The sequence below is a fragment of the Blastomyces gilchristii genome (genome assembly GCF_000003855.2).
Source record: "Blastomyces gilchristii SLH14081 genomic scaffold supercont1.1, whole genome shotgun sequence".
In the NCBI taxonomy this organism is placed as follows: domain Eukaryota; kingdom Fungi; phylum Ascomycota; class Eurotiomycetes; order Onygenales; family Ajellomycetaceae; genus Blastomyces; species Blastomyces gilchristii.
Window position 1 is genome coordinate 2935558 of NW_003101682.1, and position 18330 is coordinate 2953887.

Below are 18330 nucleotides of genomic sequence, written 5' to 3' on the forward strand. Positions count from 1 at the left end.
TGCCAATTTACAAACAGACTCCGATGTCGATGATGGTGCTGTGTATACGTGAATAAACGTCCATCTTGCGCATGCTGGGAGTTCATGAGGCTGAGCAGCACCCTGCAGTCCGTGACTGTCCCATTCCTTGACATTTTGGCTTCTTTTTTTCTGCAGTTAATACATTCTAAGACCCCTGACCCCCCATGGATCCAACCTCCATTGCATAGACAAATAAACTCTTTTATTACTGAAAATGTCCGATCAAGATATTCAGAGGACAGCGTCGCCTGGAGGGTCGCTAGATTTCGATATCCCGATCCCCGTGCATAGGAGGGATACCATTCATTTGACTCCATACTCAACACCCCTCCCATACGTCAGTGATGATGATGATGCTCAAGCTGGACGAAGAGGACGTTCGCCAACTCGATCCCGTGTTAAAGAAGATAGTCGTTCACCATCTATGCAATCTCTGCTTCCTGTTTACTCAATTCGAGAGGGGCGAAGGACACTGTTGCTCGTCTACATCCACGGCTTTGTAGGATCGGATACCAGCTTCAAAAAATTCCCAGCGCATGTTCATAATCTGCTCACTGTTATGCTGTCTGAATCGCACGTTGTTCATTCCAAAATTTATCCCCGATACAAGACAAGGAAAGCGATCGAATTTGTTAGGGATGATTTTAGTTATTGGTGAGTGGCTACTCCTTACGATTCGTTTTGATAATGGATATTGTCACTAATTATCACTTGAGTTTGATAGGTTAACACCTCATGAATCCCCTAATACAGACATAGTGTTGGTTGGACACAGCTTGGGTGGAATTCTTGCAGCAGAGATTGCCCTCCTGGGGCCGTCTGATCCACAGGTCCTGGAAATGTTTAGGCATCGCATAATGGGGACTATCAACTTGGACGTCCCATTCCTAGGCCTCCATCATGGTGTCGTTGCCAGCGGCATCGGGAGTTTGTTTAGACCCAAAGACAAGAAGAAGAAGAAGAACGACCCACAGAACCAGCCTTTTCCCGTTGACTCCTCCATCATGGCGCCCTACATTTCTTCCGCTCATGATCCTAACTTCGACCCGATGTTCCCAAATGACATCCGACTTACAGAGCGATCACAACTTGATGGAGCCTTGAATTTTATATTCAAAAATTCCAACCAGCTTGTGGATGCGACTAGGAAATATATTTCCTCGCATGTGGAGTTTGGCTTGTGTATCGCCGACTACCCTGGTCTCAAGCGACGATACAGGCGCCTGAGAGAATTAGAAGACATTGACGGGTGCAACCCAAAGCTGGATGGCAGCGGCCGGCCATTTCGCCGTATTAGATTTGTTAACTATTATACCGCTGCCACAGGAAAAATTAAATCGCCCGCTAGTGAAAATAACAATGACAGTGTAACTAATGCAAGCGGGCTGGAAGGCAGGTCGATGGCTCCGGGGTCGATATCCTCCCCTGAGCCTGGCCACGTTAGATCATTATCCGTCGATCCTCGAAGACCAACGGAGGAAAAGACTGGAGATTCACTGGGCTTCTCGCAAGGAAGAAATGAAGGAGAAGGCAGCCCAGAAACTCTACAATTAGTAATAGAACAAGCTCACAGCCCGCCAGAAAATACCAATACGGCCCCAGTGGAAGATACATATCCTGACTTCCCGCCTCCGCCAAACCAGCCGCCAGAGTTCGACCCTTCTCTGTACGGTTCAAAGGCACTCTTAAAGGAAGCGCAGAAAGACCACTCTCGCCAAATGAAAACGTATGAAAAGGCAGTGAAAGAAAGGGAAAAGAAAATGAAAGCTCACAAAAAACTCACCAGCAAGCAGGAGCGAGCTGCGGAAAAGGAACAGTTGCAGAGAAATAAAGAGATCTTATTTCCCACATCCTCTCCAACCAACCATAACTACAACTACAACTCATCTCCAACGAGCGGAGCCTTACCAAACGGTATCAAAGAGGTTGAGTCAGCCTGCAACACGCCTGATATCAATCCAAGCACTCCTTCCAAACCCAAGAAAGACCGGAAATTCTGTGCACTCCCTCCAAGGGAAGCAGATGGTGAGCGGGATCCATTGTGGGTGCGGGTTTATATGGAAGGAGTAGACGAAGTTACCGCTCACCAGTCCCTGTTCGTTTCTCGAAACGCGGCATATGATCGGCTAGTGGGAGATGTAGCTGCTCGCATCGAGGGATGGGTACAAGATGATTTGACGACGCAAGTGCTCAAGAATGCTTCGGAAGAAAAATAATGAGAACTGGGGTAGTGGAAAATGAATGTGGGATATTTATGAAAGGATGGTTTACCACGAGCGACCCCTTGGCTGGAGTTAGAGTCTATGGCCGGAGTGGTTTGGGTGTATTCGCTCGATTCGTCTTGCTCACATCCTTGCTCTGTGATGTCTAGCATTCTCAGTTCTGTAACCACGATTGATTACCCGTTGTTTTCTTCTGCTTCTTTGATACCACTATGATGATAGCCTTGCATATTTAGAGACGTTTTAGAGACGTTAGGTTTGGGCTACTTTGGCATCAATATTCGCAGCTACCCTTATTCGTCATTCCTCACTCCCTTCGTAGATAAATTTAGGCTTCAAATCATCAGCAGCACCACCCCTCTTCGGAACGTTGCTTGAGCTCAAGCCATCAGCATGAACTATGGCATGGCCATATTCGTTAAAATATAAGACTAGACGGATGATCTTACATTGTATACACCCTTGTCAGCGAAAAATATTGTTAATTTCAACGTGGGCAAATCTAACTACCACGCAACATCAAAGTCTTCCTCCCATATATCCCGAAACTCAAGCAGATCTCTCTGTCCGTAGAATTCCCCAATCACACTAATGATCATATCAAGCATGGCACGGGTATATTGCTGAGCGTTTTTAAATTCGTAATCATCGTCCACCTCGCCTTCTTCTTCCTCCTCCTCTTCTTCATCGTAATCATTGTCATTGGCCTCTTGTCCCTCGATTATATTTCCCCCGGGCTCCAACGTATCCCCGTCTTGTTGCTGGTGTAGTCTTGCCTGGAGGCGCGCTTTGGCTGCTTCGAGCTCGTCCTGGGCATGCACGCCGTTAGTGGGTGGTATAATTTCTCCATCTGCTTCTCCGTGTGCTGTTATATGTTCCGTGTTGGCCCCACTAGTACTAACAACATCGTCCGTAATATTCAATTCATCCACTTGGTTCTCACCCGCATCCACATCCCCATTCTCATTAATGTTTTCCCTGGCACCATATCCCGGCTCCTCTTGCTCTCCTTCAGTTTCTTCAGCTTCTTCTTCTTCCCCTTCTCCTCCCTCCCCACCCTCCATACCCTGAACGTATACCGCTTCACTCTCCCGAACCTTCACCAAAATCCTAGCAGCCCTCTTCCCCAGCTCCCTAATATCCCCGACCTCCTCGCTCCCCATCTCCCCCACAGCTCTACAGCGGCCCAAAAGACCCCATGCCCACGCACCGAGCCTCTTCACCTGTGCGCTTTCGCCGCCCCTAACTGTCTTAGATAACAAGCGTGTCACAATGGCAAGAAGCCTGAGAACACTCTCCATATCCATGCACGCCAACTGCGCCATGCGCGGATCCATCGTCTGTATAATTTGCTCCCATTCCGCCCTAGCGCGCTTGTTGGACCGGGGGAAAGTGATGGGCCGTTGCGGGCCTAAAGAAGCGATCACGGAGGCTGGTGGTGTGCATTTTAGGGTTGAGCGGAGGAGGAGGAAGCGGTGGTGAAGTAGGCTGTAATATATTTCTTGTGGATCGGAGGAGCTTGTGTGGGATGCTGCGCTGGTTTGAAGGTGTTTTGGAGTGGAGGAATACGCGACGTAGACTCCGTCGGAGTAAAAGCCGGTGTGGCCGGTGTTTGCTTCTACGTCGAGGACAGCACCATAGTCATTGATTTGGTCTCTGGCGTCAGTGACAGGGACTCTTGTGTTGTCCCTTTGTTGAAGGACAGTTCTGGAGACAAATATCGCTGGCAATGTTCGTGCTTCAGATCTAGAATCAAAGACGTCACGCAACGCATAGCGTACGGCGCGAAATAGCCATCAGCATCACTTTCCGGTTGTAAGAAAACTGCACGGATAGAGAAATAGCCAGATGGACGGGAAATTGTCTTAGCAATGGGTAGTTTAATGTTTTTCTTTGTGAACGCCTGAGGCGACGTAGAAACAGTTTATGATAGTGGAGGAAAAGGAAAGCTGCATACCGGACCATACGCAGATACTCGATACCATCCTCCGCAGGCCCATAGAATAATTGATCCTCATCTACAGGATCGTCTAGTCCCGGAAATGCGTGCTTCTGCCCGTAGACGGGGTCATTCCTGGGTTGGGGACGTGTCGTGGTTGGAGTTATTGGGGTTGCGGGCGAGGAATCATCGTTCGGGTCGGTAGGACGGGCCCTTTTAGCGTAGGGAGAACTGCTCGATTCTGTGGAAGGGGCCTTGCGTTTTTCAGACATGCCTATATGTAATGCAAGAAGGTATTCCCTTCTGCCTTCTGGAGTGTTGGTTGTATCCCCAAAGCTCCTGTGGCCACATGCGGTTGGATGTGCCCTGGGAGCTTGGGCCACCTCGGCACTCTAGCGCAATTCAACTCCACCATACCTACGCATCTAGATTCAATTTACAGAGTGCTCTAGAGGTAACGAAAGCACAGAATGGAGACTATGGTATAGACACGGTTACAAATGCATTGATTCCGTGGTAGTCACGGTACTGAAGAACATCATTTATAAATGTAAATTTTGTCATCTCTTTATTTCATCTGAATTTAAATGTGAGAAAATCTGTCTCTCATCCACCACTTCTACTGCCCCTTACCTTGATTAGAAAACATTCATGCTTATGGGCGGAGACGCTGAGGATCACGAGGAAATAGTGTTGCTAATCGAATATTGGGAAGACCCAGGAAAAACATAACAATGCGGTTCAGGCCAAGTCCACCACCAGCATGAGGAGGGCACCCCTGTCTAAATGCCCCGATGTAGTCTTCAAACCCTTCACCGTTGGGGTCAAGACCTTTGGCCGTCATTGCAGCTTCAAGTTCCTTCGCTTCGTTAATTCGCTGTGCGCCGGACATAATTTCCTCTCCTCTCATAAAGAAATCGTACGAATTGGAGAACGTGGGGTCGTCAGGACAGGGTTTCGTGTAGAACGGTCTGACAGCCATGGGGAACTTGTCCAGGACGTAGAAGTCTGTATCGTATTTCTCTCGGATAATGCGGCCAAGCTGCTTTTCCATTGCAGTGGTGAGGTCGTTCTCAAATTTTTCTTGTTCAGTGACATCCACTCCTGCTTCCTTCAAAAGTGCCACACCCTCCATGTACTTCAGCCGAAGCGCCTTTCCATCTTTAGGGAGCTTAAAGTCGCCGGCTTTTGGGTACGAGCGCTGGATTACTTCAATTTCCTTTTTGAAGCGTTCCTTTAATTGGCTCAAGATAAAGACCAGAAGGTCTTCGGCAAATTCCAAGACTTCGTGGTAATGGCTCTGGAAGGTTTTCTCGAAATCGAGACCAATAAACTAGAAATAGACTTGTTAGCTTGCGCGCGATACAGCCACCAAGAACAAAAGCTTTCACCAGTACTCACCTCTGTTAAATGTCTATGAGTGTTGCTTTCCTCAGCTCTAAACACAGGACCAACTTCAAAAACACTGCCCAGATCTCCTGCAATGCACATCTGTTTATATAACTGCGGACTCTGCGCCAAATACGCCTTTTTCTTAAAGTAGGTCACTTCGAACACTCCAGCACCACCTTCAGACGCATTCCCAGTGAGTTTTGGAGTAGAAATCCATCGTGAACCGCTCTTCAACATGTATTCCGTAAATAATTGGGCAACACCGCTAGAAATCCAGGTAATTGCCTGGTTCGTTTCAGTCTGGAGGTCAAGAACACGGTTATCAAGGCGAGTTTTCAGCGTGACATATGGGGTTTCTGAGTCAACTTCTTCCGTAACGGATTCAGGTGGCGGTCGTTCCGCGTCCTTGACCTGCATAGGCAGCATTTGCGCCGCTTGGGCAACCATGTAGGCTTTCCGAATATGCAGTTCCAGGTGACTCAATGTGGCTGATGATACTGGGATTTCGGGTTTCTTAACGACAGCGGTGACTTGAACGATGGAGTTGACATTTATCCCTCCAATCCATTTCACCATAGGTCTCGATATTTCGTCACTCGCGCTCACCACTGCCTGTACCTTTTTACCCTGTTGCCGCAGCATCAGGAACGCCAGCTTCGCGCTCTGTACCCGGGCATTGTCCACACGCGCAACGACTGTGACTTCCTTTTCGAAGAGTTCTTCAGAGAGATCTACGAGGTTCTTCACTTGGACCTGGTCGGCAGAATCTGGGATAGCTCCGTAGAGGTGTTTCGAGAAGTCTGCAGCCTGGCTGGCTTGTGCAGCTGCTTGTTCCTGAGCAGCACGTTTAGCTGCTTTCTCTGCTTTTTCCCTCTCTTTCGCGGCTTTCTTGAGCGCGCTTTTGCTTGGGAGAGCGGCGCCTTCGGTGGAGGGTTGGGAAGCAGGGGCTTTCTCGGGCTGGCCGCCGTCGCCTTTTGGATGGATAGGGAGCGTGGATTGTTGCTCCATGGTCGCTTTCGTTGGACTTGCGGCGGTAATTGGCAATTGGAGGTTTCTATTGCTAAGGGAAGCAGTTGGCGTGGTTGATGATCTCTTTTACGTGCGGAAAGGAGGGAGTCAAGTCAGTCTTCAGCCAACCCCACCAAATTTGAAACTAGCCCTAAGCCCTACCTAACCCTGGAGGCAGGGAGTCAAACTGCTCTCTCGATGGCAGCATGGAATGTAATATATGGACTTTATTTTCGTCAATACCTGCGGGAGATATATTCATTTTACTTAGTTTGTATGTAGTGACAAAATTGTGTGTTAAAGTATGGAATTTTATATATTTATTCTTTAAAAAATCTATCTACTCTACAATGCCAGACGCAAAGAGTCTAGAACAACAAATCTATAAAAAAGATTAAACCAACGCTAGATTACAGGACAAAGAACTAGAATGAGGTGCTCTAAACAAGATAAACTCAGTTACGAGGCCACTGCGACTGGACTAAGCTCCAGTCAACGGCCTGCTTCACTCCGTCAACGATGACCTTCGGTGGCCAAGTCGGTGTCCCACCCGAGTATACACCACTTCTTAATAGAATAGAATTCCACTTGGTTCCGAAGGGGCTCTTGTACGAATTGGCCCCTCGGATATCAGACTCAGGGTTGTCACCGATCATATACACCGCCTCAAGAGGTTGTAAATCCTCGACGTGAAACATCTTCTCCCTTTCCTGGTTCAACCTCTTCTCAGCAAACCTATATGTTAGTTCACATGGTTTCCCAATGACCGTCATCGCTAATGAGGCTCCTCCGGTCATTGCTGCCCACACCCCTTCAAGCGACGCTTTAAATGCTCCTTGACCCAGTCTTGGCTGATGGTATTGCGCAGCCCATAGGAGATCAGGGTTGGAAAAGTACAATGGCGGCTGGTCATCTTGCTGATAACCCCGGTTCGGTAGGTCTGGGCTATTATTTTTTGCAGAATAAGTCCCGACAATACCTTGGGACGAAAGTAGTAGATCGATGATGATTTGGATATCCAAAGCCCAGTCTCTAGGGTCATTAAAAACCAGTATTGCATCGATCTTAAGGCTTTTGGACGGGTCAATTGGGTCTATCCTCCGTGGAAGTTGGCTTGCAAACCGTCCGTAGTAGTCATTAAAGGCATGAGAAAACGGCCAAATCTCAGGGTGCGATCGGAAGATATCTGCAGGGGTCACGACATTCTTGAATCCGTACCTGCCAGCTGTTAGAAAATGCTCGAACAGATACAAGAGCCTAGGATATAAGGATGCCATACTCTTGTGCGACAGAACGACACTCCCCATCCCCTCCACCAACAATCAAAACACATTTGTTCTCCAGCGCGCCCTGCACTTTATTACCTTTTACCAAATCTGCGAAAGGGGTGTGGCTTTGGATGATCGTGTCGGCGTCTAGAGCCACATGAAGACGTTCGCTCAATTGCGCAATTCTCTTTGTCTCGTGCATTCCTCCGCCATTTGTTAAGAGAACGAAGGGGATTTTTTCCTTTTTAAGGAGCTGGAGCGATTCAGCCGCTCCGGGGAGCGGTCTCGATGAGCGGAGAAGAACACCATCTATGCTAGTCGTGCGTGTCAGCCCTGAGCTACAGCTCGAAAGGAGAATGAGCTCCGGCCTTACTCAAAAACAAAACCAAAATTGGGTATTGTAGGGTGAGTTGCGGCCGAGGAGCTGAATTGCCTTCGAATTGACGATGTCTGGCAGCTATAAAACGATCGACGAAGTGGTTGGTGGAGGGAGAAAAGTCGCATTGTTAGCCAAAAGGGGTTGTGGACTGCGGAGAGCTTTAGCTATGAAAAGCACTCGCAATTGGATATTTAACAAAGAATAGCCCCAGTCCCGTGGCCTAATAATAAAAAACCAGAAATAAAAGAAAGGCGTGCAGTTGGCGTGACTAGTTCATTATTTAAGTACTAAATGAGAGTAAATAACTCAACTCAGCTCTGACTAAATATTTTGAGCCGCTGACGGCATCCCGAAACCAAAACGTTATTTATGGCCATGATTTCGGATCAATCATCAATCCGCACGTTTGGCTCGTCTCATCACCAGTCAACCAGCCAACCACGTTGAATATGTGACTACTAATATTGTTTATCCCCTGTCTAATAATGTCTCAATCTGAAGGCCAAACCTCTTTATTTGTCCCTGTAGAGATCGTCCTTCACATCCTCTCCTATCTTCAAGAGCAGCCCATCCGCCAGCACACTCTCTACTCATGCTGCTTGGTATCCCGAATATGGTACTCAGCTGCGCTCCCTTTACTCTACGAGAAGCCCTATATATCCGGGGCGAACTTCGATAACTTCGCTCGAGCGGTCTGTCCGTCCGTTCAAGCGTATGCCCCCAGAGGTGACCTTGGGCGATTTGTGCGCCGTCTGGATTTCTCGAACCTAATCCACAATCTCACCACTAGCCTGACGACGAGATTTCTAGGACGAGTTAAGGACAATGTTGAAATTTTTATTGCTCCAGCAAGCGGTTTTTCGTAAGTAACCAGCTCTTTTAAAAATATGCTTAAACTGCGCGCCGTTCACCGACATGTTGGGCCTTTGGAAGATGGGGGAGTCTCCCTTGCCATTATACCGGATACCTAATTACCAAGGCCAATATACAAGTTCTAATCTATTCATTTAGGACAATTAACCTCGGCTCTCTTTCCAAATGCACAAAACTTCGCTCCATAGATTTACTACATGTAATAAGAAAACTCGAATTCGAGGCGGTGAAAAAGGCCATCCAATATCTAGATAATCTCCGCCGTTTGCGATTATCTCGAAGCACAAGCATAAGTACGGCCGGAATTCACCTGCCCTGGCCACCAAATCTCAGAAAGCTTGAAATCAGCGGAAAACTTGATGCTGCCACTATGCACGCATTCGTCTGGCCGCCGAAAATCTCCAGCCTAACACTTGCGGGGAACGCCCTCAGAGAGCCAGACGTGATACCAGCAGTACTGGGCAACCCATATTTACGCACCCACTTGAAAAGCCTGAGAATTCCCTATGAAATACATCACACGCCGGAACATGCAGAACTGCTTCTTCACTGCATTCCGAACCTACTATATCTTTCGATCCAGGGAGATCTGGCCAAGCCCCGCTTCTTTCACACCCTCGCTTCATTCCCCCGGCCGCTACTGTTAGAAATCCTCGCCTTGGAACAATCCCAGGGATTCCCGGACTTTTCAAAGGAAGATTTTGTGGACGCACTAGATGGGGGCTTGAGAAACCTTCGATTGCTGGGCTTGCACGAATCTCACCCATCGCGGCTGAGGAGGGTGTCGGATGATGAACTTGACGAGCTGTTGCGGTACAGCGCCCGGAGGGCGGGGCATTCCATGAATGAAATTGAGAGTGGGGATCTCCCTGTTGGAGTTTATCATTTTAGTTGATCGCTGTTATATGGGCCGGACCCTCTGTGTGTATATGTAGGTGTTCAGGTGTTTTGGCTACTGATTTCTTTTTCTTGCATTTCGAAAGCAATGACCCTTATGAAATGATCTATGCGTTTTCGGGAACTTTTAGATATTACACTTTATAGAAGGAGATTATCCATATGGAATGGACAACAAGAAAATAAATGCTCTACGTTAATCTTTGACTGTCGCACTAGCTTTGAGAAAAGTTCATGATTACTGCTATTAAAAGGAAGATCAATAAAGAGAGTAAAAAAAAATAATCGAATGCGCAAACTAGAAATAGGTAGTAAGAGTAGCCAGAAGCGAGAAACGCATGAAGGGAGAAATATAACGTGCTCAATTCGAAGAAGACTTGTATGAGCATGGAAGGAGAACAATATGTGATATGTACGACTTCTTCCACAAACACTGTACTTAATATTTAAAGCTTTGGCAAACACTCACAAAGAGAAAGCATGCGTCGGACACCCCGTCATTGTCAGGGAAAAAAGAGAGGGCGGGAAGAGAGAGAGGGGGAGTGGTTAGTTAGTTAACTAGCTAACTTAGAGAGGATTATTGATTATCTAATCGACAGGCGCTATTTTTCAAAGGCAAAAGAAAATAGTAGGTTCGAATTATGCGACAGATGCGACGACTGTCGCAGCAACGCCTTCTTCTTCGGCACGAACGGTTACTTTAGTCGTCACACCAGATTTAGCCGAATATGCCATTCTCACCAAAGCCGCCACTCTACCACCCGAAACAGTCTTGCCATACAACTTCAGTGAGTGTGTGGTATTGTTGAGCACGACATCTGAGCCTTCGAGTGGCTGAAGTGACAGCGTTGCAACGAGTTGCTCGGTTGCATCTACGTGTAGGAGAGAGCAAGCAGTTAATAAAAATAACCTTTGAAAGGGTGAATGCACCAAAAAGGCAAAAGAAAATATCCACATGAGGATGCGTAACTTACCTTCAATGCCCTTCACGTTAGAAAGTTGGAGAGTTTCGGTAGCTTCTTCACCGTTGGCGCCAGTTTGCTCCCAGACGTGGTCGAAGCTGCCAGCAAAAGCTGGAATGACATAGTCACTACCAGTGAGATCCAAATCCTCAACCTGATATTCATCCTCGTAGCCAGTCTCTTCTGGATCGCCAGTGGTAGGGTCGATTTCTTTGCTGGTGAACTTCAAGTTGTTCGTAAACGATGTTACAGGGAAATCATGTTCGCCTCCAAGTTTCTTAAAGGCAACATAAACTATTCCGGGCTCATTCGTCATAAGCTTCGGCGCTGGGACGATGAAATCTTCTTCCAATGATTCATCGTCGTCCTCCGGAGAAGCGACAACTGAAACATCTTCAAGTAACGTGTCTGGCAATGTGTTTTTGATATCATACTGCAAGACGATATGCTCCTTAAAGATATGTTTAACTGCGCTGACGACATACTCCGTTTCGCTCTCGGTCAGCTCAACAGGAACAGATGATTTGAGAAGCGTTCCATAAGCCTTGAGCTCTGGTATTCGGACGAGTTGCTGGGCATATTTTTGAGTCGAAGCAGCCGCGGCAGCAACTCCGTCGGCTCCAGCAGTTGGTTTGGCCTTTGACGGAGTCATAGACGGGGCTTTAAGAGTTGGTATCGCAGTCGTAAGCTTCTTGGTTCGCTCTTCAGCAAGGGCTTGCTCTTGTGATACAATGGGAATGGTGTTGACGTCGAACGCCGTCGCGAAAGTCTCTTTGTCTGTCGCAGTCACATACATGACTAGCTGATGTTCAAAGGTGGACAAGGAAAACATCGAATCTGAGAGTCATTAGTTTAGGCACGTCTATCAAAATTTTCGCACGCAGCCATGGAGGCCTACCGGCTTTAACAAATCTTTCCGCCAGCTCATCCTCCTCTTTCATCAGTCGTAGGTTAAGCACCGCACGATCACGGACTTCATCATCGGTGTCATCCAAGCATCGGGTCAAAAGAACATTTACACTTCTTTTAAGTTCTGGGTCCTTTTGACCAACGCCAAATTTGGCCAATGCTGTCACAGCAGCAGCACGAATAACAGCATTTTCCAGAACAACTCTATTATAGATATACCGGATGTACTTCGTTGGTTGTGAAGTCTTGGGTCCCTCAACACCCAGGAGATGTAATATTCTGACTGCGAGCTTGGTGAATTCGCAATCCTCAATGAATTCACACAGATGTGCGAGCGCTAGATCACGTCAGTTTATAGCAACCTTAAAACGAACAAGATAAACTTACCCTCTTCTTTGCTTCCAGGGACAAATTTGATAAGGTCAAACATGCTCTCGACTACGCTTCTCTTAAATTCATAGCCACCTTCATCCCTGAGTATACCGCTGAGGAACGTAAGCATACCGGCCTGCTTGTTAGGAAACTTAAGGCAGAGCGTTCTGATAGCCTCAACAATAGTGATTTTGAATTCGTCAGTAGTATCGGCCATAAATCCAGAAATCTGGGTCATGAGACGGTCAACGCTAGCTTCATTTCCGGTTTTGAGAAGAGTGGTGATTGCAAACGTCGCAATGGATCGGTTACTGTTGGAAATCAAGGCCTCAATATCTTGGTTGCATGGATTCACAACGTTGGGCTTGAAGGAGGCCAGGCTGTGCAAGGTTCTGATTGCGGCAAACTTGGTGATAGGACGAGGAGAGGAAAGGAACAGCTGGAGGACATGAACCGCTTGGGATGCTTCCGCATCTGTGACGTCCCTCATTTGACATATTGCTCGGGCAGCCTCGAAATTTACCATCTCATGCTTGTGTCGGAGCCAACCGTCGAGCATCTGCATCATCGGTTTTCGAAGGCTCTGGTCCTCGTCCGCCAATTTGGCAGCCAGCCTGACAAGTAGCACAAGCGCAGCAGGGCTCTTGACTGCACCCGCCGCACCGTACTGCTGAACCATCTTTACCAGAGCCATTCTGTCGTGAGCCCGCATTTGATAGAGAAGACCAATTGCATGGTACTGGGTCATGTAGTTGGTTTGTGAGATAGAATGGGCTTGTCCGCTTGTTGTGAAGCCGAGGAAACTGGTGGACTGTTTAGCAGATGACGCAGCCTCCTGGGTTTCGCTTTGCCATCTTCGAACGACATCTCGGGCGACGGGGAGAAGATGATATGAGGAAACAAGAGCAGCTGACGAAACTGAAGGTGTTTTGTCGACAATCGCGGTTTTTATCAGACGTTCAATCGCTTGAACCGTTGTAGCCTTTGATACTCAGTATATACACGAAAAATTTCAATTTTAAGGGGGCGGATCGTACATCTATTATGCGGCACAAGGCTCGAATGGCATTAGCCCGATAGAGGACATCGCTTCCAACGGAGGTATCTTTCATAATGATGGATGTAGACATAATAACATCATCTGCGGTACCGGCCAACTCCTTTAGAATTAGATATACCATTTGCCGTAGGGAGGGATCCTTATTCTGGAAGAGTTTCGAGATGCCAAAGAACAACGTCGTGGCCTCGTTCGTCGGGAACTTCTCCCCCGTGAAGAGCAAGACGGCGATTTTGGTAAGAAGAGTCCGACATCTTCGCGGGGATATGGGCGAGGAATTGAATAATCGTGCTATTCCCAAGGTCAGTCTTAGCCGATCATGCTCCAAGTCCGTTCTGCATGCTATCTATCACCTACCATCTTGGAAAACAGAAGTTCTATCCAACTTCATCATTATCTGGTCGGCATCTTCGTCTTTCTTAGCGTAACCCATGTTGGCAATGCGGAATGTAGATTGGGCGTAGGCAATGATTCCCGGAACTAGAAGTGTCAGGAGCTGAACGCCGGGTCGGGTTGTTAGGAGTGGTGAGGGCGATAAGTGCGAAGGGCGGAGTTGACTACCGAGCCTTCATAATTTGCCAAAGAAGCAGATAGCAATCAATCAAGGGAGATCTTGCGCCAGCGGAGGATTGGAGACAGCTGATCGCGGCGTGTCGGGCAGAGTCTAGATATACTGTTGTTGCAAGGACATTCAGATACACGTTGCCTCTGGCTTGTGTCTGGAAAGGGTGCAGTGTGGGACGGGCAGCCACAGTGGCTGAGCAAACAGTACAAACAGCGTATTGCTACCGCCTTGCATCATCTACATACGAAAGTATCCAGCAACATCATTGATTCAGCTACAGACAACATGGATATGCCAGTTAATGTTCCCGTTGATAACCCTAGTGCTGACACGGAATGGTCCGTATTAATACCCTTTCCGCTGCCACCGCTCTCCTGCTAGGCTGCTAACTATCCACAGGAACGACATCCTCCGTAAACATGGTATAATTCCCGAGAAACCCCCCTCCCCCACCCCGATTATAGAAGAGGCGATTCTGGAAGCCGCACATCGAGAACACGAAAATCGACTCGAGAATAAAACATTAGATGAGCTTGATGCGCTCGAAGATGAGGAAGAAGCCGAATTCCTTGAAAGATACCGGTTCGCAGACCCCGCGCCTACGGAAACATAGTTGTCTCCATTTATATATAGGTGTGTTGGCGTATTAGCCGTTGGCATCGTCACTAAGGGATTGGTAATTCAGCAAGCAGCGCTTTGAAGAGATTTCTCGCCTCCAAAAATCAAATATTCACAACCAAGTCTACCCGATCCAGAAACCAGACTACGCGAAGGACGTCACCGAAGCGTCGTCGAAATATTTCGTTCTCGTCAACCTCACCTCCTCGAGCGTTAATAATATCGAGTCGCAATTACTCGCAGAGCTATGGCGCCAACTCGCGATGAAATATGGAGATATAAAGTTCTGCCAGATACGCGCGGACATGTGTATAGAAGGATACCCAGACAGGAACACTCCGACGATACTTGCCTATAAGGATGGAGACATCAAAAGGCAAATAGTTACACTTAGGGAACTCAGAGGGCCGAAAACTACTCTTGGGGGTAAATACTCTATATTTTTTGTTCACCCGCAATGACCCCAAGATTTGATATGGGAAATGCTAACATGTACAATTCAACTGTAGATCTTGAACAGCTCCTTGTATCTTTAGGAGCTATCAATGAAAATGACAGCCGCCTGAGAAAGGACCCTACTCCCAAATTAGTCGATGCCGATGAAGAATATCTTGATGACTGGGATTGAAATCAATGGGAAAAATAAATCATGGCAAAAGCGACGTACTTATTTTCGTTTCCTCGGATTCTTCAACCCGTTTTTTAAACCCCCAGGGAAGGGAATATCTGTTTGAAGTTACCTCTATGATGATTTGTCCTTTTCATCTTCTCAATATTTTCCATATTTGTGGTTCTAAGCTTCTGATTTTTTGGTCAGAAATTCATCAGTTTTGATGGCAGGACATGTTATTCTTTGTTGTGGTCTACTCTGCCTGCAAAAGAAAACCGCGCCACAACTGTCCATTGGATAAATTGAGAGAAATGCCTAGGTTCGTTTCATCTCATTACCTATGTAAACTATTTGGTTCACTAGGTATCTACAACATTGTGTTTGAAAGGAAACAAACATATATATACACCCCTCACGCCTTGATTGATCGATCTGTGTTGTCCTCTTTCCTCGCCCTCTCCTTCATCCTAATTTTCATATAGTTGTCGATAAACAGTTTCCTTCATTCAAAACAGAGTTCAGGGTATGCGTACTGCCCCTAGGTTAAAAAGTCTATTCAGTAGTTGACAAGGTTCGAGTCACACAATGTGCTTATTCCGATATTGATAGGATAGCTATAATATATATCTAAAATATATCTAAAGGATAATTATGTACTCTTTTTTATGCAAAATGCCAAGCTGAAACAAGGTAATGTATTAGATATCAAGGAGAAAGACATGCAGCAGGTTGAACTCCAGGCTAAAAACGATCAAACCCAAGATAATTAAAAATGTGGAGGTTAATTTCAGGATATATCTCCACTTGTCGAAGATAACAAGGGACAACAATTTCGACCAACAGAGGCATGGGTGGGATATGCTGTGTAAGCAATTAATTGGTATTCAGTCAAAGAAATTCCAATAATAAGGGATATATGTATATTAAACGTAACCACAATATTTGCCTTCAACGGAGATAAATACAGGGGAACATAGTTGTATTGAACGGATCGTTGCTGGTATGGCTGAGAACAAATGTGGAGAAAGTGTTGCGAAGGGGATGCTAAGGACATTGGGTAAAATCTAAATGAGTTCATCGCTCCCTGCGGCCGCACTCTCCTCAATAACCTGAAGCACATGTGCTTCATCGACAACAAGACCTTTGCCATCAGGCAGGGTGTGGCTCTTTAACCTGTCGTATATGTCCTGGATGTCGAGCTTCACACCCCGGCTTGACAAATGACGCACGATCAAATCCCACGTAGCGGATGCGTCTAGCAGTTTCTGCCCCGGCTTCCCGTTACCACTCAAAGTGCGAGAGGCAAGTTCTCTCTTATTTCCACTGCATGAAGAATAATCAGATAAATTTCTCAGTAGGCCGGTTGGCGTGGGTACCCGGTTAGGCCCATAGTCGGCAATCGATCCCTGCGCGTTGCTGTTCGATGTAGCTCGAAGAATTTCATTCTCCGTCGCAACTTTTTCTATTTGCCTTTTTAAACTTCTGTGGTCTTCCATGAGTGAGGAATAGTTGCTTTTATATTGATTCAATTCCTGTTCGAGGTCACGAACACGGCGTTCTTTTCGTTCGCGAAACGCGCGTTGGCTATTGCCAGTGCAGTCAGTATTGAGCAATAAAGTGCAAAGAACGCTAGTATAGATAACTGATATGGATATAAGAAAGTTATTGCATACGCAGCTCTGTTTTGTTCCTTACGCCTACTTTGAGCCGGTGTCAACGTTTCCTTCTCTTCGCTACTACCCCTTGGTAGGGTCTTGTCGGACGGAAAGTCCTCCATTCCATTCTCAAGAGTAATTCGTGCAATTCCGCCACCATCGCTAACTTGGGAATCAGTTACATGTTTCCCATAATGGCCCGGCGAAGGCAGTGAATGCACTCCCATGAGAGTAGAAGAGTCAAAATGAAGCTGGGTATCAAATGGTTGGAAACGGGGATCATAATGGTCCTAGTATCAGCGTCAGTAAATACGCAATAGCGGATACTGAGACCTCTTTATGGAGGTGAAGCTCGACTTACACCACCGGGCCGCTGATGAAATTGGCTCTGCTGAGCGACTTCGGTCTGCTGTGGATGTGGTATTTGATACGGCGAGTATTGCTGCTGAAACGGTGGCTGGTAGTATGTATAGTCCATTTATGAGACCAAGCCCAACAGGGGACAGACAATATTCGCGGATTTTGTGTGCAATAAAAGCCCCTTGCGAAAGGAGTGCCAGATGAGGGCCTTGGATTGAGCGTAAAAAGAGGGGTTCAACTCTGTGTCGGGATACGAAACCCAGGAACTGTCAGAAACAAACAGGTCGGGCCAAAGCAACATTAATCACAACACTGACAGATGGTACTAGAGAAGAGAGCTTGAGGTTCCTCTGATAGTTATATTTGAGCCATGAGGGGCTCTGGCGTAGGGCAATCGGCCAAATAAATGGCCCCGTCGAAGCTGTAAAATAGTGCCCTAGTAACCCTCGATGGAGACTAGACGCCCCTTCAGCCCAACGGCTTAGCCCCTTCACCGGCAATTAATCACCATGAGCCAGCCCGGCCTTAATGGAACGTCGCATTACTCCTGATGGAAACGGAGAGACGCAAGCTGGAGCCGAACCAAGTCATGGCATTCTCGTCCACCGGCATCAGGCGGATAACTGATGCAATGGCGGATTTATCGGTGAGTAGCAAGTGCTCGATGATCGAACAGATGGCAGCCAGTCCAAGGCAAAAGAAGTCTTCTATGCGGGATCGTCTCTCTTAACTTACGCCCTAGAACGAGCTAGTCAGATTGGGCGTCCGTAGTCCCAAGCAAGGGTTTAACTAACCTGATGGTCTGTTGCGCGTTTCGCAACGTCAAGGTTCAACTCTATCTTGTTGGCCGGTCCGTCGCCTTAAAGTTGTTCTCGTACGGCCGTATGAGATCACCTATTTTTATCTATATTTTGGAAGATATAGATTTCCCCCCTCTGGATTAGCGCGAGCATATCAATGCTATATCCTCACCTCTTCCTCGCCTCTTCCCCACCCTCCTCCTCACCCTTGCCTGCCTCACTCTCACCATCTTTGAGCAACTAACAAAGTTGGTGTATCTGTATTTTCCCAATGAGAATTGTCAAAGTGAGGGGAAGTTATGCAAGAGACACTGAGCTTATAAGGCATGATGCAAGCCATCACAGCAGAAGGGATTTTGCCCTCTTGTTCAGTTGTTCAGAAATCAACAGGAACAGCTATGGCCAACAACCAGACTCTCAATT

The 18330-nt window shown here is 47.1% G+C and overlaps 8 protein-coding genes across 11 annotated transcripts; 3 read left to right on the top strand and 5 right to left on the bottom strand.

Moving 5' to 3' along the window:
- Nucleotides 1-235: 235 nt before the first annotated feature.
- BDBG_00403 (uncharacterized protein) lies at nt 236-2237 on the top strand (the record flags this gene model as incomplete). The annotated part of the gene is made up of 2 exons (XM_002629111.1): nt 236-675; nt 746-2237. 2 exons carry the CDS (start codon nt 236-238, stop codon nt 2235-2237), a joined length of 1932 nt encoding a protein of 643 aa, XP_002629157.1.
- On the bottom strand, nt 677-4539 carry BDBG_00404. 2 transcript variants are annotated; one of them, XM_031719870.1, is made up of 4 exons: nt 4201-4536; nt 2693-3989; nt 2293-2616; nt 1160-2220 (listed from the first exon to the last, which is right to left on the bottom strand). In XM_031719870.1, the coding sequence occupies exons 1-2, from the start codon at nt 4452-4454 to the stop codon at nt 2750-2752; spliced, it is 1494 nt and encodes a 497-aa protein (XP_031575780.1). In that variant the 5' UTR covers nt 4455-4536; the 3' UTR covers nt 1160-2220; nt 2293-2616; nt 2693-2749. The 2 variants fall into 2 exon arrangements, with proteins under 2 accessions (XP_031575779.1, XP_031575780.1); XM_031719869.1 differs by having other exon boundaries at nt 677-3989; nt 4201-4539.
- An 11-nt stretch (nt 4540-4550) lies between these two features.
- BDBG_00405 (aspartyl-tRNA synthetase) lies at nt 4551-6839 on the bottom strand. The gene is made up of 2 exons (XM_002629113.2): nt 5584-6839; nt 4551-5515 (listed from the first exon to the last, which is right to left on the bottom strand). The coding sequence occupies exons 1-2, from the start codon at nt 6580-6582 to the stop codon at nt 4838-4840; spliced, it is 1677 nt and encodes a 558-aa protein (XP_002629159.1). The 5' UTR covers nt 6583-6839; the 3' UTR covers nt 4551-4837.
- A 33-nt stretch (nt 6840-6872) lies between these two features.
- On the bottom strand, nt 6873-8588 carry BDBG_00406. 2 transcript variants are annotated; one of them, XM_002629114.2, is made up of 3 exons: nt 8224-8588; nt 7862-8164; nt 6873-7800 (listed from the first exon to the last, which is right to left on the bottom strand). In XM_002629114.2, the coding sequence occupies exons 1-3, from the start codon at nt 8352-8354 to the stop codon at nt 7038-7040; spliced, it is 1197 nt and encodes a 398-aa protein (XP_002629160.1). In that variant the 5' UTR covers nt 8355-8588; the 3' UTR covers nt 6873-7037. The 2 variants fall into 2 exon arrangements, with proteins under 2 accessions (XP_002629160.1, XP_031575781.1); XM_031719871.1 differs by having other exon boundaries at nt 7862-8159; nt 8224-8516.
- Nucleotides 8540-10347, top strand: BDBG_00407 (F-box domain-containing protein). The gene is made up of 2 exons (XM_002629115.2): nt 8540-9091; nt 9241-10347. The coding sequence occupies exons 1-2, from the start codon at nt 8715-8717 to the stop codon at nt 9995-9997; spliced, it is 1134 nt and encodes a 377-aa protein (XP_002629161.1). The 5' UTR covers nt 8540-8714; the 3' UTR covers nt 9998-10347.
- BDBG_00408 (coatomer subunit gamma) lies at nt 10036-14087 on the bottom strand. Its single transcript, XM_002629116.2, has 6 exons — nt 13657-14087; nt 13280-13590; nt 12258-13224; nt 11860-12207; nt 10974-11798; nt 10036-10871 (listed from the first exon to the last, which is right to left on the bottom strand). The coding sequence occupies exons 1-6, from the start codon at nt 13730-13732 to the stop codon at nt 10639-10641; spliced, it is 2760 nt and encodes a 919-aa protein (XP_002629162.1). The 5' UTR covers nt 13733-14087; the 3' UTR covers nt 10036-10638.
- Nucleotides 14036-15749, top strand: BDBG_00409 (phosducin family protein). The gene is made up of 4 exons (XM_002629117.2): nt 14036-14202; nt 14264-14446; nt 14550-14908; nt 14992-15749. The coding sequence occupies exons 1-4, from the start codon at nt 14150-14152 to the stop codon at nt 15108-15110; spliced, it is 714 nt and encodes a 237-aa protein (XP_002629163.1). The 5' UTR covers nt 14036-14149; the 3' UTR covers nt 15111-15749.
- On the bottom strand, nt 15701-17895 carry BDBG_00410. 2 transcript variants are annotated; one of them, XM_031719872.1, is made up of 4 exons: nt 17425-17856; nt 17109-17347; nt 16766-17037; nt 15713-16676 (listed from the first exon to the last, which is right to left on the bottom strand). In XM_031719872.1, exons 2-4 carry the CDS (start codon nt 17223-17225, stop codon nt 16157-16159), a joined length of 909 nt encoding a protein of 302 aa, XP_031575782.1. In that variant the 5' UTR covers nt 17226-17347; nt 17425-17856; the 3' UTR covers nt 15713-16156. The 2 variants fall into 2 exon arrangements, with proteins under 2 accessions (XP_002629164.1, XP_031575782.1); XM_002629118.2 differs by having other exon boundaries at nt 15701-16676; nt 17109-17895.
- Between the last annotated feature and the right edge of the window lie 435 nt (nt 17896-18330).